This window comes from Onychostoma macrolepis, chromosome 06 (genome assembly GCF_012432095.1).
Source record: "Onychostoma macrolepis isolate SWU-2019 chromosome 06, ASM1243209v1, whole genome shotgun sequence".
Classification (NCBI taxonomy): domain Eukaryota; kingdom Metazoa; phylum Chordata; class Actinopteri; order Cypriniformes; family Cyprinidae; genus Onychostoma; species Onychostoma macrolepis.
In genome coordinates, this window is record NC_081160.1 from 31121917 (window position 1) to 31148570 (window position 26654).

At 35.7% G+C, this 26654-nt stretch overlaps 1 protein-coding gene across 5 annotated transcripts in view; it reads right to left on the minus strand.

Moving 5' to 3' along the window:
- Window positions 1-26654, minus strand: part of slc12a5a (solute carrier family 12 member 5a) — a 166418-nt gene that overhangs the window by 110406 nt on the left and 29358 nt on the right. Inside the window, exon 1 of one of the 5 annotated variants that reach the window (XM_058779526.1) lies at window positions 23819-23867. The exons of the other annotated variants lie outside the window; for them this stretch is intronic. Within the exon in view, the coding sequence (XP_058635509.1) occupies window positions 23819-23867 (49 nt within the window). Of the gene's footprint in view, window positions 1-23818; window positions 23868-26654 lie in introns of those variants that run through there. 5 annotated transcript variants of the gene reach the window in all.

The window sequence follows — 26654 nt, forward strand, 5'->3', positions numbered from 1 at the left end:
CACCGGCGTTCAGCCGCTAATGGCTGACACTTGATCACGCTGAATGCGAGTGACACATCACGTTGCGTCAAAAGCAAATATAAATTACAATCCCTGCCGCTATCTTGTCTACACTGGATACAGTATACAGATGCGCGTTCACTTTCTGACACAGGCCACATGTTCGAGTCCACATGAGTGAAAGAACATTTGCTTTGATGCGTTTGGTTTAAACAGCTCGTTCGCGACTTTGTACAGATATCAGAAGCATCCCAGCATAAGAAATAAGTGGATAGTTTATCTTTAATGGCACCCCGGATTGTGTCTGAGGATTGTTCAGAGGATTTTGTTTTGTAAACGAGGCACAGTGTCATGGAGAGTTCACAAAGAAACATTTGTTGAAAGATAAAGTGGTACTAGATCTGACTGCAGCTGTGTCACAAACCCTAAGTAAATTATTTCATAATGCTTTGTCTGAAAATGACAAATTTTTTTGATCATATTGTCAAAACTCTCACATGCAATAGTGAGGGGGCGGGGCATTGATACTGTTTCCTATGTAATGACATTAGCCAATCATAACAGTGGCCGATTACTGACAAGCCTTAAAGGCCCCGCCCTTCAAAATCAGGTCGTTTTAGACAGAGGGTCAGAAATAATCTTTTTTTTTTTTCGTGCAAAAAACTTTATTAACATTATAAGTAAACCTCAAGGAACAAATTAAAATAATAAAAAAATCCATGTCATTACCTCTTTAAAAACTACAGTATGCAATTTAAAACTATTTTGTAGCATATTTGTTTTCAGCAAAAAATCTATCAAAAAAGGTAAACAACAGAAGTGCTACTGCAAACTGCATTTGTCCATAGATATTAATAAGAGAGTATTTATATATTTATGCATTAAAAAAAGTGAAAAATCCATGTATATTTCAATTCTCTGATGCCAAAACATTCACCAACCATCATCAACACTAATATTAACCAATGACAAACACACTAATATTCTGCAAGCGTTTAATATAAATCTGTTGAATTAGTGCACACACACACACACACACACACACACACACACTGAAGGACCGTCTGATGGAAGTTTGTGAGACGCTCTCTTAACGTCGTGTGCCACTCGTTCTCAATTCCACGCCACCGTACAAGACGAGCCACTAGGGCGACTCAGCTGGAATGGGGCTATTATTGGGCTGAGAGCTGTCAGGAAGACTCTGCCGCGTCTCCAATGGTCTGTGACCTGTAAGCACTCAATTACAAAAGCTGTCAGTGCTGGGCTCTTCTGAATGCACCTCTATGACACAGGCAGCTCAGAAACCAAGTGTCTCGGCAGAGATGGAGAAGAAACAGGCACTGTACACAAGCACCTTACGTACGGCATGTTTTTTCATATACATGCAAAAGTCACAACCATGATGCTGTAGGTGGTTGCAATGGTGTCACCTGTTTGATCATCTATGAGGCAGACACTGTTAATTTGATCAAACAGACAAGTAACAGCACACTTCCCAACAAGATCAATGATTAGAGATCAATTTAAAGGGGTCATATGACGTTGCTAAAAAGAACATTATTTTGTGTATTTAGTGTAGTGCAATGTGTTTATGTGGTTTAAGGTTAAACACACTATTTTCCACATACTGTACATTATTGTTGCTCCTCTATGCTCCGACTTTCTGAAATGCAACGTTTTTTTTTACAAAGCTCATCATTCTGAGAAACGAGGTGTGCTCTGATTGGCCAGCTATCCAGTACATTGTGATTGGCTGAATACCTCAAGCGTGTAACGGAAATGTTACGCCCCTCATCGTATTGTGATGCCGTGTCCCGGCGCGATGAGACAAAAACAATAAAACCTATTGTAAACGAGTCATTTGTTGCATCCAGTGGGGACGTAATTACTGATTATAATGGCTTATACTGTCTTTTTACGTCTGCATTTGTGATCGGAGAAACAACAAACAACAAGCGCTACTCTACACTGCTCAAAACTCTCATTTGAATAGTCAGTGGCAAATTCTTTAAATATGAAAACATACTTACAGGATATGTTATATTATATTATATGAAAAGCTGCCCATTCCATTCAACCAATGGGCTGGCAGCTCAGGTCCTCATCCGCTAGGCTGCTAACCAATCAAAATCAATATAAAGTGACACAGCCAATGACATCTACGACAGAGCGAGCCAGAGAGGCGCAGTGCTCCAGGTGAGTTTGTCTCCCCCGGGGCTTTAACCAAGCACTGAGGATTGTGGGTAAGTAGTGAGAGTTGTTGTACACAGAGCAGGGCGGGATCAGGTGGCGTCGTCACACAGCTGGGTTGGTTTGGGAGCAGAAGCACAGAGGTGGCACACACACACACACACGGTGACAGAGCAATGACACAAACCTGTTACATGACGCCGTTTACACACCTGACTGCCCTGCGGTGCTGACTCAGGGCAAGAGAGCACTTACACAAGGACATTACAGTCAATAAGATAGCAAGACCTCTTGTGTGGCCACATTTATTCACATACTGTATAAGCACACACATTTTTTCACATTTTCCACATTGATTTTGGAGAAAAATCTGTGGAATTTTGGAAATAACTGCAAAGTTTGACATATAAAAATGGTCAGAAAAATCTAAACTGTTTACATTTCTTGAATCACCTCTATTGGTCTATTTATGATCAGAAACAGTAGTTTAATAAATAAAAAATAAAAACAAAAAAGTAATATAAAATGTGTGCGTGTTTGGTGCATCGGTGCAATGCCAGAAAGCTCATTAAAGCTCTCATTACTGCGCACTGGCGCACATGCCGACGAGAAAGACCTCGGTGATTGAAACAACCTTCGAAGCCAATCTTAATTAGCGAGCGACTGACAATAAAAGCTCAGGGTGCGACTCTGGGATCCATTCTTTCCGGGTTGAGATTCCATATTAGAGCTCAAGGCTGCTCCTTAATGAACACGCTGCTTGACAAACACTCCAAATACCGCAACGATGGGTGGCCATGTCGTGTGGAAATTGAATTAGAGGAGGAGGAGGAGGAGGAGGAGAAGGGTGAGCTCAGTGAGGGGGAGTCAATGCCCACCTACCCTTGAGCCGCGGCCCTGGCAAATCAAACAAACAGAGTGTGATAAAGCAGCAAACAATCGTCCCTCACAGCCCCCGCTATCGCATCTGAGGAGTGGAGAGAACGCAGCATGATAGCTTCTCTCCTAATGACTTTCCTCTTCATTAGATTCATCTGAGCTTCAGTCGCTTAGCACTCAAAGTCAGATAATGTTTGTGCCCGGAGCACAAAACCCCTTCATTAACCTTTAAAAGGACTCACACACACCCTGAGATACTGGGTTACTGATGCTGAAGTACTGTGAGAAGTTCAGTGTGAGAACTGCATCAAATTTGCTGATTCCACTCCAATCTTTCATCTAGCTGTCCGTCTGCTTACCTATCGGTGAGTTTAATCGAATGACGGAGATCCGTCTGCGGTGCAAATGGTTTTCTCTGAACGGCCTGCACTGAAATTGTCCTTCGCTCTCACAAACAAATCTAATCATACTATTGTGTTGCCGAGGACTGGTGATCTATGCTTGGTAAATGTCGGAGAGCCTCATAGAGGCATGTGCGAGCGCTTCATACGTGGTAAGGACTACTTTCATTACTTCCCCCTTGTATTTATGCCATGTGCATGCAATAGTCTACTATATTATCTATTAAATACTCGCTCTAAAAATGGATACACACACGTATATATATATATATATATATATATATATATATATATATACACATACAGTCATGGTCATGGCACCCTTGGTAAATATGATCAAAGAAGGCTGTGAAAATTAATCTGCATTGTTAATCCTTTTGATCTTTTATTTTAAAAATTCACAAAAATCTAACCTTTCATTGGATAATAAGAATTTAAAATGGGGGGAAATATCATTATGAAATAAATGTTTTTCTCTTATACACATTGGCCACAATTAACGGCACCCTTTATTCAATACTTTTTGAAACCTCCATTTGCCAGTTTAACAGCTCTAAATGTTCTCCTATAATGCCTGATGAGGTTAGAGACACCTGACAAGAGATCAGAGACCATTCCTTCATCCAGAATCACTCCAGACCCTTTAGATTCACAGCTTCTTCTCTTCAGTTCACTCATGTTCTACAGGGTTAAGGTCAGAGGACTGGAATGGCCAGCAGAAGCTTGGTTTTGTGCTCAGTGACCTATTTTTGTGTTGTTTTTGAGGTTTGTGTTTGGATTATTGTACGGCTGGAAGATCCAAACATGGCCCATTATAGGATTTCTAACAGAGTCAGTCTCTTATTGATTTTTTATCTGTTGGTATTTGATAGAATCCATGATGTCATGTGTCTAAACAAGATGTCCAGGACCTCCAGCAGAAATATAGGCACACAACATCAAAAATACAGCAGTATATTTCATTGTACACATGGGGTACTTTTTTCCCGGTGTTCACCAAACCCATCTTGAGTGTTTGCTGCTAAAAAGATAATTTTTTAGTTTCATCTGATCACAGAAGCCAGTCCCATTTGAAGTTCCAGTCGTGTCTGATAACTGAATATGCTGGAGTTTGTTTTTGGATGAGCGAGGAGAATTTTTCTTGAAACCCTCCCAAACAACATGTGGTGATATAGGTGCTGTTTGACAAAACTTTTTTAAAGGTTTTCTGACCCCGAGACTCAACTATTTTCTGCAATTCTCCAGCTGTAGTCCTTGGAGAGTCTTTAGCCGCTCAAACTCTCCTTCTCACCGTGCGTTAGGACAATATAGACACACGTCCTCTTCCAGGCATTTTCGTAACATTTTCGGTTGATTGGAAATTCTTAATTATTGCCCTGATGCTGGAAATGGGAATTTTCACTGCTCTAGCTCTTTTCTTAAAGCCACTTCACTAATTTGTGAAGCTCAATTATCTTTTGCTGCACATCAGAAATATATTATTTGGTTTTTCTCGTTGTGACGGATGATTAAGGGAATTTGGGCTTTGTTTTCCCTCCTATTTATATTTCTGTGAAACAGAAAGCCATGGCTGGATAATTTCATGTTCATAATCACGCTGGTGTGCTCAAAATTGTGAATATGAAAGGGAATATACTTCAGAGATATTTTACTCATAAGAATTTATATGGGTGCCAATAATTGTGTATTCGAGAAAAACATTTATTTCATAATGATATTTCCCCCCATTTTAAATTCTTATTATCCAATGAAAGGTTAGATGTTTGTGAATTTTTTAAATAAAAGATCAAAAGGATTAACAATGCAGATAAATTTTCACAGCCTTCTTTGATCATATTTACCAAGGGTGCCGATATTTTTGGCCATGACTGTATAATAAATTATCAAATTAAACATTTTAAATATATTTTATATACATGTTATATACACATGTAATATATAGACAGTATTATATACAAATTTATTTTATACACAGTATTATATACACATTTATTTTCGTAGTACACTGTAACATAAAATAACAGCATATAACAGCAGTAAATAAAATATTATTGATTATATTAATAATTATATAATAATTACATTAAATATTAAACATTTAAAATATATATTTTTATATAAATTATTTATATGTATATGTACATTTAATAACAATAAATACATTTATTTTATATTTATTATAAATATACATATGAGCTTATACTGTATACACGTATGTTTATGTACTGCCTACAGAAATGGTCCTTTTACAAACATATCTAATAAGCAGGTGCAAGTATTTCGTACAGGGTAATTACTCTGTTTTATTACTGCTACCTCATCCTCGAGGCACACTGAAAAGCGTCCTGCAAATTTAATGCACCCACGGATAATTTATGCCATGAATTCTGCAGCTACATAAACGCGTCTTTCTCCCAAGCAACGGAGTAAGATGCAAAGGAACATGAGAGTACCTGGAGGCGCTGACAGCAAACACAGCCGCTCCAAGTTCAATGAATCTCTTCCCAGGCAAAGCGGTCCAGAGCGTAGCATCATCAAACGAGCGTCGCATCCTTTCTTCAGGCCTCAGCCTCTCAAAGAGATCAAAGTCCAGATGGAGTGCTACGACACGGCCGACGCTGCTTTGTGTACCTATTAAACACGCTTGATCCACGCGATCAAAATCAAGGGCAATCCAATCTCCATCTTTCTCTTCATCTCACGCCGAACAACAAACAGCCATCAGCGCTGAAGAAAAGCTTCTTCCAGGCCTGCCGGTGCAGACAGGAGATGTGTGCAGAGTTTAAAGGTGAGCTTGACAGAACTATAGCAGGCTTTTTCTGTCTGAAAAATGCCTTTGGGATGAGAGCTGATGAAGGCAGTGTTGGGAATCTGGATGCAACAAGAATCCGATACGTCCTGACAGTTCAGGAAAAGAGTGTACTGACATCTTAGTGGTTGATTAAAAGATACAAGGAGTAGATACACAGTCTGTAACAAGACAAACTGAACACTGGTTTAGTTTAATCTAATGGATGCTCCACTGGATTACAAAAATATAATTAATTCCCTTTTATTCCAAACAGGTTTTGCAAACACAGTGACTGCAATTGTTCAGACAAACAGGATCTCTTCAGAAAGCTTACAAAACAAAACAAAAGAGAAAGAGAAGAAAAAAAAAACACACACTTTGAACTCTAAACACACTATGCCTCTAAAGACTACATTAAAGGCTTCCACAAGCATTTCCATCCATAATGTGCATCTCAAATGCTTCATTTATTTATTTTTTATTTTAAACAGCATTAAATTACTGTACTAAAATTTTGCCAGATTTTTTAGCAACAGTTCTAATGCAAGTGCGCGCATTTGAATTAATAAAACTTTATATTTCTGAGGCACTTCTACTGGTTTATTTATTATTATATACATATATACACTTATATAAATGTAAATAAATAAACTGTGGAGGCCTGTTATATATTAAACGATATATATGAATATTTATACAATTTATTTATAAATATACATTTTAAAAAATCAATTAACTATACATATATATTATAAATATTTATATATTGTTTATTATTTAAAATTAGTTCACTATTTATTTATTTTTAAATATAAATGAACACATTTCTAATTATATATATTAGATTATAAAATATAAAAATATAGTCAAATTATATAAATGTATTAAATATATAATTTTAATTCATATTTAATTATTATATAGTATACAAATTATTTATAGTATAATTTTAATCAGGAAAATGTGTTGAAGTAAATGGGGCAATTTTGATTTCATGTTGACTTTAAGGTTTGTTATTCATTCAGACAGGAAAAAAAAAGTTGCCATTTAATCATGGTTTTCCAACCATACAGACAAGCACCGAAATGTCAGTGCTATCTATATCTGTTGATTGTTATTTGTTTCTATTTGTGTGAGTTTTCTCCAGCAGGAAATAGTCATCAGCACAAGTTAACCCACTTTTCCCCCTACAGAAAAGAGGGCAAGGAAAAGTGATACTCTGGGAGAAAGAAAAAAAACTGAATTGTCAGCAGAGGATCCGGAGAAGATCTAATGAACTTGTATTTGCATATGGCATTTGCATGTAGAACGGTAATAAAGGGCATTTTTGGCCCTGGTTGCGCTCAGGGGGATGTGTAGTCATTATAATCTCTCAGATATCTATACAAATGGGACTCCTGTTCAGACAAGCAGCCTAACCTGTGGGAAGCAGGTATTTTGACCCGCCTTTACTCACACAAATCGCACAGCGAATGCATCAAGAAACCCAAATAGAACAGCTGTAGGGTGTTCGCTTGCATCGGGTTATGACTGCACTCTCGCTTGTCCAAACGTGTTATTTGCTAATTACACTAAACATCTCTTGAACGCTTCTTATCCAGTCACCCTATGCATTAGGACGCGTTGCAATCAGCTATTTGTACAATTACTGTGTTTGGCTATTAAATTTGGAGCTGTACCAAGCATTGTGAAACCTTTTCCCTCAAGGTACTGGAAAGGAGGGCAAATATCTGTGTCTCACAAACGCAGATGTGGATATATGGGGCAGGAACGAGCGTCAGACTGTGTGTTTTTTACCGGATCAGACGCAAGGGCAAATATTATGACAGCAGAATAAACTGTAATAATAAAATTGTAAAAAATAAAAGTTTTTTTTTTTTGTGACCAGAAGTCACAGTTTGACAGCAAATAAATTGCACAGCAGTTCAGGCAATTAGTATCGAGCTTGGCGGAGCTTATTGGCAGAAAAAATGAAGATTTTGGCTTTGATCAAGGGCTAAAGTGTGACAAATTAAGACCTCGTAGTCAATTCTCTAACAAGGTGCCTATTTGAATTATAGTAACAAAATGAGCCCAGTCTGAGTAAAACGAATCACACTTACATAAAAAAAATACCAATAAAGTAAGGTTTTCTGCAAACAGAAGTGCAATGGCACCATATTTATTTAGGCACCATATAAATACCATGGTATATGCATTTTAGTATAATGAAAAATTGCTAAAAAATTGCAAAAAAACAAATAAATAATAATAATAATTTTAACTTTTTATTAAATTTTAATTTTAATAAACACTGTATATATACACACACACACACACACACACACACACACACACACACACACACACACACACACACAAACACATAAATAGCATACATGTATTTAATGTATTATTTCAATGCAATTTCTATTATTCTATTCTATTATTCTATTTCTAAAACTAAAACATTAAAAATAGTTTTTTTAAAGAAAAGCAGAAATAAAATAGAAACAGTAGATGAAAAACTTACAATTAAAAATAGTAAAAATTGAAATATTTATGCTGAAATACTAAAATCAATACAATTAAAACAGAAAAAAATTAAGCTAAATATAATTTTTTTTTGTCAATAACTACAAAAAATTACAAAAGCACCTAAAATGACTAAAACTTAAAATGAATTAAAATTAAAATGAAAACTGAAAATATAAAAATAAAAGTTATTATTAGCTTAAAATATTCATAAATACTATAAAAGTATATATATATATATATATATATATATATATATATATATATATATATATATATATATATAAACATATAAATAAATGTATAAAAACGGCAATGTTGAAATTTTATTCTTGGATGAACTATTCCTTTAGGCTACCAAAAGGAAAGACATACAGTATATTACTGTATGAAATGATGCTAAATGTATGTATATACAAAAATGTATAGCACTATTTTTTTTGTAATCAATTACATGTATAAGTAATGTCTGAACACAGACACTACAAAGCGCTCCCCATCTGTCCTAGACATATATGCATTAATTTAGTGCACACAGAGTGCAATAAAAGGCAAAGTCATTACCGCTGCCCATCAGATGTAATTCTATGCTACATCGACCTTTCTTATTAACTGCGACATACTCAAGTAGTTTTAGTGCAGCAGAGTAAAGAGTTTTCACAACCAGTTTAAATGTCCAGCGCTACGACAAAACAACCCGTTCTATTTCACAACAACACATAACAGCAGTGAGTTTAGCAGCACCAGATGACTGGCAGAGAGACGCTATTAACATGGCAGAAACTCAGGGGGAACAGAAATTATTTCAACACAAACAGTGTCGCTGGAAGCAGGAGGTTTGACACCCTTAAAATGACAAGGCACCTCATGAACTACACACAAGTCAGTGACGGATACCTGAGTGTGGAAAACGTGCTGAACTGTACGCTAAATAGTCACTTGCTCTCCAATGCAGTGAATGGGTGCCGTCAGAATGAGAGTCCAAACAGCTGTTAAAAACATCACAATAATCCACAAATAATCCACACCACTCCAGTTCATCAATTAACATACTGTGAAGCCTGTATGTTTATAATAAACAAATCCATTATGAAGATGTTTTTAACTTTTTAACCATTGCTTTCAGCCAAAATACAAGTCCATAATCCATAATAACCCTTCCTCCAGTGAAAAAGTGATCTCAGCAGAGACATATGCACAGTTCAAGTACTGTTAACAAGTGAAAACAGTCCAAAACAATTCTAAATAAATATGTGGTTGGATTTTTATGTGAGAGGCAACAGGAGATTGACTTTTTCACCAGAGGAAGCATTATTATTGATTATCAACTTGTATTTGGCCAGAAGTGTCTTAAATGTCTTAATGACAGATTTCTTTCTTACAGACATGCAGCTTTTTGCTACACAAGACATTAACTGATGGACTGGAGTAGTGTGGATTATTATCATGTTTTTATCAGCTGTTTGGACTCTCATTCTGACGGCACCCATTCACTACAGATGATATATTGGCGAAGTGATCCTCCAAATCTGTTCTGATGAATAAACTCATCTACATCTTCGATGGCCTGAGGGCGAGGACATTTTTAGCAAATTTTCATTTTTGGATGAAATAAAAAAAAAAAAATAATAATAATTATACTACACAAGTAACAAAGCAGAATTGCACTTCATTCTGGTCACTTAAAAAGGAAGAGATTTTTTCACCTGCATGTAAAACAACCAACGACATGTTTTACATCCAAAAAGGCAGATATGAATACGTTTGCAGAAAGGCACACTGACAATAGGATCTATTGGTTGAGACATAAATGATCATGTAATCCAGGTACAAAACGAGTTATATGTCATTGGACTTTCCATTTGCAATTACATATCTGTAAAGGTTAAGTCACAATCAAACCGACCATCAATCTAAGACCACCCTGCAATATAATGGACAAACTCAATAAAAACAATTAAAATATCAAAGGATTTGCGGTCACACGGAGGAATCAATAAAATGAAGATAGCCAGAAAATGCCCTAAGGATTATTGAACCAAACTCTTTTTATTCCATTCTACGTTTTATTTGATTTGTCATTTTATCAAGGAACTTTTAAGTGAGAGAACTTATGAAGATCAAAGTTTAAAGTCACACCTGACTGCTATGAACAAATCTCTAATCTTTCAAAAGGCTTGTTTAGTATCTTATTTCGTACCCAACAATTCCTGACGTAACTCCACGTCAACACAATATATTTAGGCATCGGCCAACTAGATTTCAAATTACTGTCCAATTCTTCTTCTTTTCTCACATCTGTGATCGTTTCCATCACATTCTGGAGATGTTGTAATGGTGGCTTGAATGCTGCACTCCTGAGACAGGACAGCAGTTACAGTAATGCTTTCATTGCTCAGAGCGACGAAAATGCATTTCAGTATAATTCAATTTATAAAACTCTAATTAGACGGTGACATTTACGCACACTGAATGATATTGTTCATTACTTCAGCCATCGAGAGCAGACAAATACAGGATAGTGCAATGGCTGCTCTATTCTATTAGAGTACACATGTTTGAACATGTCAGAAACATCACAAAACTGTGTCACGACAAATCAGCTCAATCAAAACCCACCGGACTCCATCAGGACAGGACCACCGAGTGAAAATTGAATGAGTAAGACAAGGGATCCTGGGGATTTACGGGATGATGCGTCTTGGCAAGCACACACTGCGAACAACATCTCTGAATCCTGAACATCTCAACAAAATCGAAATGCTTTTGGTCTGTTTCTCAAAAGATCAGAGCCTATTAGGGTCTCCAAAAAGAATTAAAGACACTGCATAACAGCAAAAGACGTTTGTCTTTTTAATAACATTTAATCATCATGTTCCATAAAGATATTTAGTAAATTTCTTACCATAAATATATCAAAACTTCATTTTTGATTAGTAATATGCATTGCTAAGAACTTCATTTGGACAACTTTAAAGGTGATTTTCTCAATATTTTGATTTTTTTGCTCCCTCAGATTCCAAATTTTAAAATAGTTGTATCTCGGCCAAATATTGTCCGATCCTAACAAACCATACATCAATGGAAAGCTTATTTATTCAGCTTTCAGATGATATATAAATCTTAATTTAAAAAAATTGACACTTAAGACTGGTTTTGTGGTCCAGGGAACCACAAAAGAATATGTTATCATACAAAATTTTTATTCTATTTTAAATGATTAAAACTTCTTGCATATTTAAGCTTTTTTTTTAATTTTCATAAAATATTCAAATTCAAATAATTATTTATTTATATACATAAATGGTGCAAGAAAAAGCTAACAGTACCGATCACCCATCAAAGTGTAACATGCGTATCTGAGGGAAATCGGGTTTGCATGTGCAGAGAGCAGAACGTGTGTTTGCGGCGAGAGCATCTGCTCGGGTCAAACTGCTGTGCAAACGAGGGTAAGAACAAACTCTAATTAAAAGCACATTAATCTAAACTAATTTACCAGCGAGCAGCCAGGCCGAGGTCAGCAGCAGTCCTCATGTGTTATGATATGCCTGTTGTCTCAGTATCTTCCCACGACCCTTCAGTCTTGCCTGACTGCACTGGGTGAGCTCGGGACCTACGGGTGCGGCTGGAGGAACAGGTACTAATGAGACACGGATGACAAAAGAGTAGTTCAATAAGCTGCGCATGCTTAAGAGCAAGAGTTGAGGAGTCACGGACTGATTCACAGATTCATTTGAGTCTCTACATACTGTGCAGCTTCTCCAAAACTGACAAATATCAATGCAAGAATTACACTAAGACAATTTAATAGTCTCAACATTAAGATGAATGACTTCAAAAGAACAGTGGAGGTAAATCAAATTCCTAATATTATGCATAATCTTGCTGAACTGAAAAAAGCAGTGGGATTAAGAGTTGAATTGTTCTCATTGTGAAAAACAATTCACAGGTTTTCTGATGACTTGAAATGAAGCAGTGACTTCACACCAGTGGCCTGCTTAGCATATTTATATTTTCTTTTGCAGCATTAATTAACATGAAATGAATTAGCAGCTGATTCATTTCAAAGGTTCTGGCAACCCAGCAGTGCACAGGCACTATACATGACTTGTGAATGTATGTCTGCTTTGTTCTGAACTGTATATCCTCCATAACTACACTCATAATCAGCCTGTTTTAAAGGCTCATATAATGAGGAATCTAATCTTCCTTGATCTTGTGCAAAAAGAGTTCATGTAATTGAAAACATACTGTAACTTTAAGAACCCAAAACCTCATTCTTGCATTCGGTCTGCAGTATTTTGTAAATGTTACATACACATGCGTCAGATGGACGGCCGCTGTGTTGTATCTTGCTACTTTTCCATTGTTGAGAAATATGTTTTCAGACTGAAGCATTTGCTTGTTTTTATGCTGTTGGTTAAAACCTTTGACGTTTTATGACTCACTGCATTCTAAACAAACACACAGAACTGTAGGGAAAAAATAATAATACAATGATAAATAAAAACATATGATGTCTGTAACACTTGAGCTCACAACAATATCTCAGGGGCATTTCTATTGTGCAGAACCATTTTATTATGCTCACACTTAAAATGAATGAATGAATGAAAGAAAAAATTATAATTTTTAATCTTTTAAAATCAAATTTTATATAATATATATATATATATATATATATATATATATATATATATATATATAAAATGTGTGTGTGTGTGTGTGTATATATATATATATACTGTGACGCGTGTCCCGGGACCTCATCAGCGTCGCCCTGGAAACGGAGGAGAATCACCTGCACGCCATTAACTTGGGCTGGCCGGCCACACCTGAACCTCATCACGAGACGGATATATAAGACGCCAAGAGGCGCATTTGGGTGAGACATGACTCCAGTTGAAGTATCGCTTACTTTCCTCTCCCTCTCCACACAGAGAGCAGCGTTTAGCCGGCCAGCCCGAAGCACCTGCACCGCATGGACACCGGACACTCACGCACTTGGAGCACGGCAAAGAAGCAGATCCTGGAGCACGAAGACACAGCACCGAAACCCTACGGCACGCCACTATTTGCACAATAAACGCACCCTTCGGGGCATTTATTGCACTCATCTTGTCGTGTGATTCTTCCACCCGTTACAATACACACACACATATTTACAAAATTACATTTACATTTTCCTAACATTTATAAATATTCAAGTGAATAAATATTCAAATGATTATTCAAAAATATAATGAAAAGTAATAATGAACAATATTCCACATATCAACATAAGGTACTTTTGCATCTTTTTAAATTTTTAAATTTTATATTTATGTGTAGATATGTAGGCCTATATGAGTTTGTCTTCCTCTAAATATTCCACCCTTTTAGAATAAATAACTGGAAAATATAATAATTATATTACATTATATTATATTATTGAATAATAATATAAACATTTTAAAAAATGATTTTTTTCATCCTGTTAACTTTTTCTTACAGCCTACTACACACTTTTAGAGGAATATTATCATACAGGCATGTTTTTTTGTAAATTACAAAGTTCAAAAGGTTCTGCATAACAGGAATGACGTCTGACCTTTTAAACTGAAGGGCTGAAAAGCAGGATAGTGTGAGCTTCACACTACAACAGGCCTAGTGAAGATATGAAAACACAGAGTAAGAACAAGACAAAATGAGGACAACAACACAAAAAAAGTCTAAATCTGTAGCAAAGTGCGTACAGGCTGCTAACCCACTTTTGGGGATGTGGTACAAGGTGGGTGATATACTCTGGAGATCTGTGCTTCTCAGAGGCTCTGTGTGAGTTTATAAATAGCCGGAGGAAACAACAGATCGCGCATCAATGAATAATACTGTGAGGAAAGGAATGGCTGGAAGAGAGATGCTGGCGCTTTATGCTCACATGCCACGCCACAGCGCTTCACTACACACAGATCTGCTTCTGAACACACACACACACACACACACACACACACACACACACACACTACGACGCATTACTGCATCATCACGACAATAGACAACGCTGCTTTACTGGAAATGGAGACTTTGTTACATACTGACCCTTAGTAGGGAACCAATCTAATAGACTAAACTAAAATGGATATTGCATCATTAGCTCAAATTTGCTTTTATTAGCTTTTGTTTTGTATTGTTTTTAGCTTGGAACAGCTTATATGCTTGTACAACTTGTTGCACCAAGTAGATTTTGCACTGAAAAAAAGGTGTTTTTAAATAAAATAGATTTTCTTTTCACTTGGACCACCTTGTATGCATGCAAAAACTGAAATACACAAATAATAATTTTATTAATAATTTCTTTTGTTTAGCTATACAGCTTGGTGCAACAAGGAAAAAGCTGCATTTTTAAATAAAATAACTTTTTTTGGACCAGCTTGTATGCATGCAAAAATGTATGTATAAATAATATAAGTTATAAGTTATCACTTCTCTCCCTGCTCTCATCCATGCTAGGCTGTATCCAAACTGTATGCTAATTGTCAATCATCTTTGACGATAGTGGTCCTGACAGAATTATTAACAATGTCTATTCTGTTTCTTTAGGTGTAAAACTTGGTGCACCAAGTAGTATTTTGCACTAGAAAAAGGGTATTTTTCTTCACTCTAAGGGTGAATGCCTGGTGTTTAGCAGCTAAATGTGGCTGGGCAATCATCTCTGGTCACTGAGGGCATGTATGTGTGTGTGTGTGTGTGTGTGTGTGTGTGTGTGTGTGTGTGTGTGAGAAATGTAGCTGTGGGTTTGGTTTACACAAGCACTCGCACAGCTTATGTCTCAGAAAGAGCTCGCGCCTTGGGCTCGCTGATAAGAGGCCGCCATCAGCTGCGCTTTGTGAAAACACGCAGCCGGAGTCACTGGCCTCAGAGAAGACGAGTAAGGCTAAAGAAAAGTCTATTACGCTCAATAGGCTTCTCTTAGATGCCTCCCATTCAAAAGCTAAGAGACAGAAAGAAAGGAGGAGTAATAAAAATACGGGATATTGTCCTGCTAGCAAATTGATTTTTCTCTCTGCAATAAGAAGCTGATGTGACGGAACATAAGGAAATAAAATAACAAACAAAACAAAAAAGTAAATAAAATAAAACAAAACTGAATGAATAAATGAATGAAAAATAAATTAAATATATGGATGAATGAATGAATGAAGGAATGAATGAATATGGTGCCTAAAATTATAAATACCCTTTGACAACCGCTTTTAAATAAAAAAAAATATATATATCCATTTGTCATACAGTGACAACAAAGGCAACACACAGGGAAAATTTGATAAGCAATTCATGTCGCTTACATTAAAAGCTTATTTCATCAGAATACAAGGTCAATTTATGACAATAAAAGGAGAAATATACTTTTTAGCCACATATTTGGTTTAGTTTCAAACACAAATCATGAAGCCAAAATTAGTTTCTTTGAGCCAATGGAAACACTTTGGGTTACATTGAATCTCGCATAACAACAGACATCCAAGCAGCCATCTTGGCAAATGGCACGTTGAATAAGCTAAGGTGCAAATGTGCAGGAATGTGTGAGAACAAGAGCAAAAAATAAGTAACAGACTGGTGGATCTGTGAGGATGGGGGTTACAGAGAGAGAAACTAAATTTATATATATTTGTTTATTTGGATCCCCATGGTAGTGGCTATTCTTCCTGGGGTCCAACAAGTAAATAAAATAAATAAATATATAAAAAAATTACATGAATCCATAACAATAAAAACCAATACAATAAAACATACAAACCCAAATTTCATTCATAACATCAAAATCAACAATTTACTTCGTACTGCACCATTAAATATTTCTTTAACGATTTTTTAAACCTCATTTTGCTCAGTAAAAAACATGTAATGTCTGATGGCAATTCATTCCTCTATACATTACAGTCCGTTGCTTTGCATTAGTTTTTGAAACAGGAAGAAAAAAAAAAAAAAATCCTTTTGATGCATGCCTGGTGTTAAAATTATGACTAGCACTACTATACAAAAGTTGACAGTACAATACACTTGGAGCTCTCAATACTGAAATGTTTCTTATAAAACAAAGCAGAGAAACAATTACCCTATCTTTCACCAAAAGCCAACCTAGAAATGGCCGCTTGATTTCCCTCAGGTGACGGAGGAGATGTGTTGACGGACTGTGACCCTGCGGTCTCTCCCACCACAGAAATAGCCATTACTGCGAAGAAACAGGTTAAGTGGGAATGTTATGAAACCGGTGTCTGTAAATAGGATTCACCAGTCGTACTCATCCGTTCCATTAAGTGCATTAAGCAAGCATACGTTATTTAATGCACTACTTCACATTTACAGCTTCATGTTTTCCGATAGACAGGCTGCGATGCACTTGTGAATAAAACACCACGCTGAGTGCAAAGTGAATTCTATCTAATGGGTAGGCCGTCTGTTTATAGTTCACACATAAGGCTGACGGATTCTGAGAAATATGACTTCTGTAGACGGAAGTGAATGCATTGCTCTTAAGCTTTCAGTTTCGATGCTTTCTGCGAAATAACATTGCTAAGGAACTAAAAACATCACTATTACAACTGCTGAAAAACACTAAAGCTAGTTTTGAAGAAAGGACTTGAGCTATTTCTACAAACCAGAAAATCCCTGAGAGTTCAGAGTCGCCTCTTTTGACTTGAGTCATCAAATAACCACCCAAAACAGCCCTATAAAATAAAATCATAATAAAAAAAGAAATAAAATAAGTCAAAAGATAAATAACCACCCGAAGCAACCCTAGCAAACACCCAGAACTCCCTAGCAACCGCACAGCAAACCTAACCAGTTTTACATGCACAACAATTATTAAAATGCAAGGCTGTTCAGATGATCTGCTCCTCAACAGACGTCTTAAAGATATATGTGTGTCCAGTGTGCAAAAGTCCCTTAGCAACTGCATAGCAACCACCCTGGTAACCTTCCACAACACTGACTTTTGCACAATCAAACAATTCTCAGATTTTCTGCAGCAGTTGAAAAGATCTAGTTAGCAATACGACTGAAATAAAAAGAGCAGCATACGGAAAACTGCAGCATTAACCTGGATGAATGTTCATAATGACATTTATGATGGCTTTATGATGCTTTAGTGGTCGAGCTGTCAATGATCTGACAATTTGAGACTATTATATTTAGAAATATTGTTAACTGAGTGACTCAGAGAGCTTTGAGGTTTAGATGGCTTTATAAGCTCTGTGATGTGACGTCTGAAGGGCCTCTGAGACATTCTAGTCCACTTCAAGGACCTGTTCAAAAGAATGAACCGCCTTCATGCTAAAACCTGACAGCACTTAAATCACATGTGGACTATTACAATAAAGTATTGTCCAGAATCTGTGAAATGCTCACATAATAAGTTGCAATCACTCCTGAAAAAACTGATTATAATTTAAGGCTTAAGGCTTATAATTTCTAAGTTACTCTGAGAAATGGATTTTATGAAAATGTTGCATGACTATTATTTTATACATTTATGCAACTGGCTTAACAGATACCTAATTTATTTAAATAACACTATATCGTGTTTTATATATACAGTATATATATATATATATATATATATATATATATATATATATATATATATATACTGTATATATATTTAAATATATATAATCGTGATTAATCGCATCCAAAATAAGTTTTTGTTTACATAATATATGAGTGTGTACTGTGTATATTTATTATGCATAAATAAATAAAACACATGCATGTATATATTTAAGAAAAATATGGTATGTTTATGTATTAAATATATATATATATATAAAATATGAAATATAATAACATAAATATATAAATGTATATACACAATTTATATACACATAATAAATAAACAGTACACATACAAATTTTACGTAAACAAAAACTTTTATTTATATATTTAAATATATATATATATATATATATATATATATATATATATATATATATATATATATATATATAAATCAATCAAACTTTTAAAAATATATATTATTATTATTATAAAACATATAGCCATTGTGCTAAATTTTTATTTATTATATAATAAAACAAAAACAAACTTGTAACATGTACTGCGTTAAGCTAAATGAGACTTGTTTTAACACTTGCATATCATTGCTCTTTAGTTGATTTTGATTGCTTCCATTGTCCTCATTTCTAAGTCACTTTGGATAAAAGCATCTGCTAAATGACTAAATGTAATGTAAATAAATAAATAAACAAACAAACAAATAAATAAATATGTACGACCTCAAGCTGCCACTGCAGATCTGGATGAAGAATAATGTAAAACTGCACCAGATGCTGTAGTTTAGTATTCTTTTTAAAGAGCTGGAATAAAAACAAGGATCCACATTTGCATGTTGTGTCTTCCTGTGCCTGCGGCAGTGGTTGTGGTTGGGCATCGCAGCATGGATGAGTCTGAGCCCGCTGCATCTCATTCTCTCACAGATGTCTAAACATAAGCAAAATAAGCCTTTTTTTTGCCTTGTACACAATACATTTAGTACACAGATTGTAGGGAAGTGCCTCTCTTTTGTGTACGCAGAAGGCCAATAAAAGCACCCAGATTTGAGCAAATGGTAAAGTAATGCGAGCCTAAGCAAACACCACTAATGATTGTTTTCAGACAGGTTACCACACTGCAAATGAGCAACATGACATGAAAACACACAAGTACCATTCCTGGCAAATAAGTAATAAGACTGACAGCGATGAATATTATATGTATTCATTTTTCAAAATGTTGCAGTCTATCGCACAACAAACACTACTAAAACTACAATAATTATTATAATGATTATTGTTATTATTAGACTTAAACAACACTAAAATTGGTCCAATCCAATTTTTTTCAACAGATACAAATTATTTTATTATTATTCAATTTTTGAATGCAATAATAATAATAATAATAATAATATATTTTTCAATGACCATTCTAACAGTTATTAGTAATATTATTAGTAGTATTTTTATTATAACAAATGACTATAATAAAAATAATTGTTATTATTATTGTTATTATAGACTTAATGGTACAAATAATGAATAATCAACTTTTACAAGGGAAAAAAGACTAATAATAATAATAAACAAAAAGTTCCAAATTATTTGCATTATTTGTATGATAATAAAAATGACTGCTACTAATTCTACTTTTACTACTACTAATAATAATACAATAATTATTGTTTGAAACATTATTATGAAACTTAATGCTAAAAATGGTGAATAATCAACTTTTCAATGGAAAACTATTCTTCTTATTATTATTGCTATTATTATAAATGGAACAATGACTACTACTACTAATAATAATAAACAATAAAAATAATCTTAATTGTATTTGTAGCAGTACTATTATTATAAAATTATTATGATTATTATTATTAGAAGTAGTAGTAGTAGTTCATATCTTCCTTTCAAACTCACCGGTCAGTGTTAGTGAACAGTTTCCAGTGTATGTAAACAGACAAGACAAACACATGCATGTCGAAATATCAGATCTGTGCCAGAATCTAGTCTGATGGTGTAAATGCAGTGCAAGAACCGCACATGTAAGCGTGACATGGGAGTGATCATCGCTACAGTACTGAAGGTGAAGATGCAGAAGGGAAGACAACAGAGCATCTGATACACGCTAAACGACAGCCAGCGACTCACGCAGAACAAGAGCCAGGCAATGAAAGCTGATTGGCCGCCGTCCCCAGGGTGTTTGACGGTAAGGGGATGGTGCAGTCTATAATGAAGACACAGGCAGTGTCTCAGGAAAACGGGAAAAGAGACGTAAGGTATTTGTGGAGGCCAGATGTGAGCCGAACATCAAATCTTCTGCAGCGATTCCACTGGAGCACTGCTCCAAATACCAATCACGGTCCCGCTGGTTGCCCTGGCAACAGCACTCCTCTCCAATATAGTGAGCTGCAGGCTTCTAAAGAGACGCTTCTCTTTTTTGACATCCTCCTTCCCGTTTTGAGCCCTTCTTCTCAGTTTAGTCCTCCTTCTATCTGTCACCCTGTCGGTTTCTCTCCTTTTCACATCACGGGTCTGACTAAAGATCTGGAGCGGGGAGGAACCTCTAGATGGACTCTAGATCCGTCCTCGTCTCCCCGCTGATGAACTTTCCCCTGCGGGACGCACCTTCACATTGAATTTCACGCCTCATGTGCTTCATGCATGTCAAATCTAAGGTTGTTTACCTGCAGTGGACAAGGGTTGAGCTCAATCCACAACATTGTGGCATAATGTTGAAAAAAAAAAGTGAATATGGCCAACACATAAATGTTAAAATACATTCCTAGATAGCTACATTATTACCTGAAGCCTCCTTAATGGATAATGTAAAATTGTAAGCTTTAATATTAAATATTAGCAGGTCTGCACTCAGCCACACACACACACACACCTTTAACCACTGTTTTTTGTTAGGTTAGGCTCTGATGGCTTGGCGCATCAGAGTATTTTTATGTATTTATTTTATTTTATTTTATATATTGCAAAATAAAATGCTATTAAAAAAAACAACAACTTTTGTACAGTATAGAATATATTTATATATTTACCACCTCAATCTGTGATAAGAAGCCACTTTAGATCACAAAAGGAAGTTATGTAAAACACTCAACTTATGTTGTGGAGTAAAAACAAAATGTTCTCTTTTGTTGGACAGCAGGTTTAGAAATGCCTCTCATTACAAGTAAATACAAGGGAAGACGTTTGGCGTGTGTTGCTTTTTCAAATGCATGTTATAAGCAGGGAGGTGTTTCCTCATCTCAGCGCACAGACTCACGGACGCACACAAAGCCAGTTCGGGGAGAAATAAAACACACAGAAATTATTTAAACGCGAAATAAAAAAACAAACGAACAAACAAACACATATCAATAGTACTTATCAATACTAATATTTATCAGTAGTATTAAAGGGATAGCTCACCCAAAAATGAAAAATTCTGTCATTAATTACTCACCCTCATGTCGCTCCAAACCTGTAAGACCTTCATTCATCTTCGGAACACAAATTAAGATATTTTTGATGAATTCCGAGAGCTCTCTGACCCTCCTATAGACAGCAAGGATCCTAACACGATCAAGGTCCAGAAACGTAGCAAGGACATCGTTAAAATAATCCATGTGACATCAGGAGTTCAACCGTAATTTTACAAAGCTACGAGAATACTTTTTGTGAGCAAAGAAAACAAAAATAACTTTATTTAACAATTCGGCTCCTCCGCGTCACCCTATAGTGCCATTTTGAAGAATATCACATACGTAAACAACGTAGAGGTCTGCAAGCCCGTCGGGTTTTTCACAGATCGGGCTCGGGCTCATTTAGCTTATCTCCTTTTACTGTGCCCATACACGTGCAAAGCAAACATGGCTACTGTATGAAATACTGATTATATTATAAATATTACACATCGCCTACGCAATACGCAATATTTGCACGCATAGGTGACCATGCAGAGCATCAGGGAGAAGTTGGAGCATGGGGTGTTACTAAAAGTTCCCAATGCTTCGGGAAAAGCTGCATTTTGGATCATCCATGCATTTGATGATGATCCTGACTCGCAGTCTCCTCATTGGATGTGCCTTTAGAGAGAAATGCATCTTTAGGGATTTTTGTTTTCGATTGGAATTATTTCGTTTTAAAGTAGTAATTCAAAGCTTTCTTTCCACCTTTTTCTTGCCGTAAAAATAGGTGCAGCCATTTGTAAATTCTATGGGTCTAGCTTCCGGTCTCATCCGCATCCAGCTATTTTTAGCAGTGCAAAACTGTTTGTTTTGCTGCTTGATATTGAAAATTGGTGTGTCTTACCATATTATTTTAATGTATTATCTTAATTATGAACACACTGGTTTATAGTGCAAATAGTTTTACCGTTTACGGCACATTGTTATTCTTCTTGTTATTTACCTATAGCGGCTAATGAACCGGAAGTCTCACCCATAGGCTCACTTCTGTGTTGAAGAAAAAGGTGAATAGATACTATATTTATCAAGTCAGTGAGGCAAGTATTTGCTGTGTTTCGGTTTTTCAGAAGCGCTCCTGCTCAAAACCAAAACTGCTTTTTTCCCCTTTATTTATAAAAAGCACGTTTTGTTGATATTTTGAGTGCACACAAATAAAAGTAGACCCTTTACAGTTCCGAACAATATAGCCTATTACTCTTACCTTTATGAGCAAAATTGACAATGTATTTTGAAATGTTTCCAATGCAAGTGATCGCTCTGGCGCGTCCTGTAAAGTGCGCTTCAGCTTCCACTCTCTGCACGAACGACTGGATATGCGTCAGTGCACATTTATCCAGGTTAAGCATTTAAACTAACATTGTGGAGCTGTTTTATAACTATAGATTTAATTTTAGACAAGTCGTGATGATTTGACAAGGCTAAATTGATCAAACATAGGCTATGATCAGCTCTTGTCTGCCGCTGCCGCTGCCGCTTGGTCGTTACTTTAAAAAACAAAAACTTACATTTAACGAATAAAAAAATGCTCCAAACGTTTTTCTAAATTAACGAAACGAAATACAATCACTTTGTAAAATTACGGTTGATGTCACAACTGATGTCACATGGATTATTTTAACGATGTCCTTGCTACATTTCTGGACCTTGATCGTGTTAGGATCCTTGCTGTCTATGGGAGGGTCAGAGAGCTCACGGGATGCATCAAAAATATCTTAATTTGTGTTCCGAAGATGAACGAAGGTCACTTTACTACTCCTGAGAAACACTAGAGCTAGCTTTTGACTTAAGCAAGCAAATAACCACCCTATAATCCACCAAAAACAACCCTAACAACCTCCTAGAATACCATAGCAACCACCTAGAACACATTTTGTTAATGCAAACGATCATATCATGCATAAATATAATCATGCCACGCATTATTGACTCTATGCATTAAGCAATCCAATTTGTATTTGTAATGGGCTTAAATGTATGTGTCTTTGTGAAACCGCTGAAACGCTGCTGTAGCGTCTTATCTGTGTTCTCTTCCCTCGTACCTGGACTTCCTCTCTGTCTGTTCTCTCCGTCCATTCTGAAAAACAACATGCTGTTCTTTTACACTCTGTTGGGTTCAGAACCGCCAGACTGGCCTCTTCCACTCCACTGACACCAGCCCTTATCAGACAAACACACACACACACACACACACACACACACAGGTCATCAGACGGCAAAACCAGCACATATTCAACTGCAGGATCCAGACTGTCCTGATTCACCTGCATGTTCTGTTATAATGTGAATAATATAGAAATGAACTGAACTGCTTTTGAACGCAAGAGTCTGTGAACTCTAATAAAGGTTGAACTGTGGACTTCGTGGTTCTTGCATCTTAATGATTTAGATTAAAGTCAACATGAAATGACTTTCGCAACCCATTTCTTTTTTGTAATGTCAAACACTAATAATTTTTAATGTTTTGAATGAAGTCTGTTATGCCCTTTAAAGCTGCATTTATTTGATAAAAATTACAGTAAAAACATTAATATTGTGAAATATTTTTTTACAATTTTAAATAACTGTTATAATATGTGAATATATTGTAAAGTGTAATTGACTGCTGTGATGCAGCACTGAATTTTCAGCATTAATCCAGTCTTCAGTGTCACATGATTCTTCAGAAATCATTCTAATATGCTGATTTGCTGCTCAAGAAACATTTCTGATTATTATCAATGTTGAAAACAGTTGTGCTGCTTCATATTTTTGTGGAAACCGTTATGCATTTTATTTTTCAGGATTTTTGATGAATAGAAGAAAACAGCATTTACTTGAAATAGAAACCTGAAATAAATGGTTTTTACTGTTACTTTTGATCATTTTCATGTTTTACCACTGAATAAAAGTATTCATTTCTTTAAAAAAAAATCTTACTGATGTGAAACCTTTGAAAAGTAGTATATGTTCAAGTGAAACTGGATATTTAATGAGGGGAAAATATGGTAGGACTTATTTTTATCCATGAAAAGTGTATAAATTTTGCTTATGATACCTCTCAGCCCCACTTCCTCAGTGTATGCTGTGGTCACTTTAATATCCCTGTCAAAAAAAGTAGCAAAAGATCAAAAATATTAAAAGGGAAGTACAATTATTAGGCTGAGACGACAAAAACTGAACAGTTAAATACCACTGAAGGACCTTCTAGACTTGGGCCATAAACTGAGTGCCATTTCATTTGCAGAAGATCTAAAGGTATCCATGCTCTCCTTAAATCCAAAAAACCCAATCCTCCTCACAAAAGAGAGCTGAGCTGTATTTGTCTGCAGTGCCCTCTATAGTCAGAACATACATCAATCACTGAGAGAGAGAGAGAGAGAGAGAGAGATGTCCATTATCACAAGAATCTATAAACATCAGAACAGCTTTACTGCACAGACGTGTTCAGTGTTGAGTCTGACATGCATTACCAACATACAACACCCTGCATGGCACTGGGAACGAGAATGAATTCAATATTTTAGAGTCACATAGAAGTATCCACCACATAACAAGCGCTTGATTAATAATGACTCACATTTATGAGCACACACAATCTGTACTCTAACAAGCACAGAACTTGCTTCTACATGTGTTCAATACTAAATGCACTTTCTGCACTGATGACTTCTGCATATATCACTTGTTTCACGCTCTAATGAATATTTGCTAGTATCTCAGCAACATTGTGTTCTCCTCTATAACCACAATCTATTGCAATGAGAGGCAAAGAAATTATTTTGATGAATGATGGATGCTTAAAAAACATCCAAAGAATGGTTTCTTGATGAATATGAACAGGGATGCATAAAATATCAATGCCATATCAGCCAATGCGGCCTTTTATAAAAAAATAAATAAATAAAAATCCCTTTTAAAGGACAATTCACTAAAAAATGTATTCATTTTTGGGTAAACTACATACAAAAAAAGTATTGGTATATCTGTACTGGCCACAATTGCAATATTGGTGCATACTTGTTTTCTTATTTGTGGTTAAACAAACAATATTTAATATATTTTAAGTAATAATTACAATAATAAATGTAATTTGTTTAAAAATGTTACCACCTAGCAACCACCAAGAAAACCCAAGCAACGGTAAGAAAAATCACTCCAAAAAACCTTAGCAACAACCCTGACTGCTTAGTATTGATGTACTGCGGGGAAAAAAAATCGAATAAAATAAAACAAATGTAAAACACCTCAACAAATTCTACCATGACTGTCTTAAATAACAGAATAGACAAGAAGCGCTTGCTGAGCGAAGCTCTGGCTTTCAGGAAAATATTGCATTTTAATGACATGCATTAGCACTCAGGCTATACAAAGCAGGCTAAATTGCCTCTGCCCTTCATGTCACAGCAAAGCTACAGTTCTATGAAATCATTCGCAGAGACAATCCCAGGCAGATGTTGGCAACCGCTCATCCGATGTGTCCATGTGAAACACACCAGTTTCTTAATCTAATTTCACAGCCAAGCATATTTGCCCAACAACATTACAAAGCAAGACTGTCAAGAGCGCCACAAGAACCACCCGAGACGCCCAATCAATGCAACCAATGCTAAGCCTCTTACAGAGTCCTGAAGGATTGATTTATCCCACACATGTGACTGATGTCACACTTCACAAATGGTATCTTCAACAAGATTGGTATTTATGTTGCATACTGGGAATAAAAGTCTAAAATTCAAAATTTGTCCAATATGCTCATGGAAAAAAAAGGTTTTACCTGTTGAAGGTGGCCCACCAGCTTCATCAATATGATCTAAAGGATCAACCTTGATCCCATGATCCCATAAATTAGTATTTATTAATATTTTGAATTAATTATTTTTTGTAATTTTGTCATTA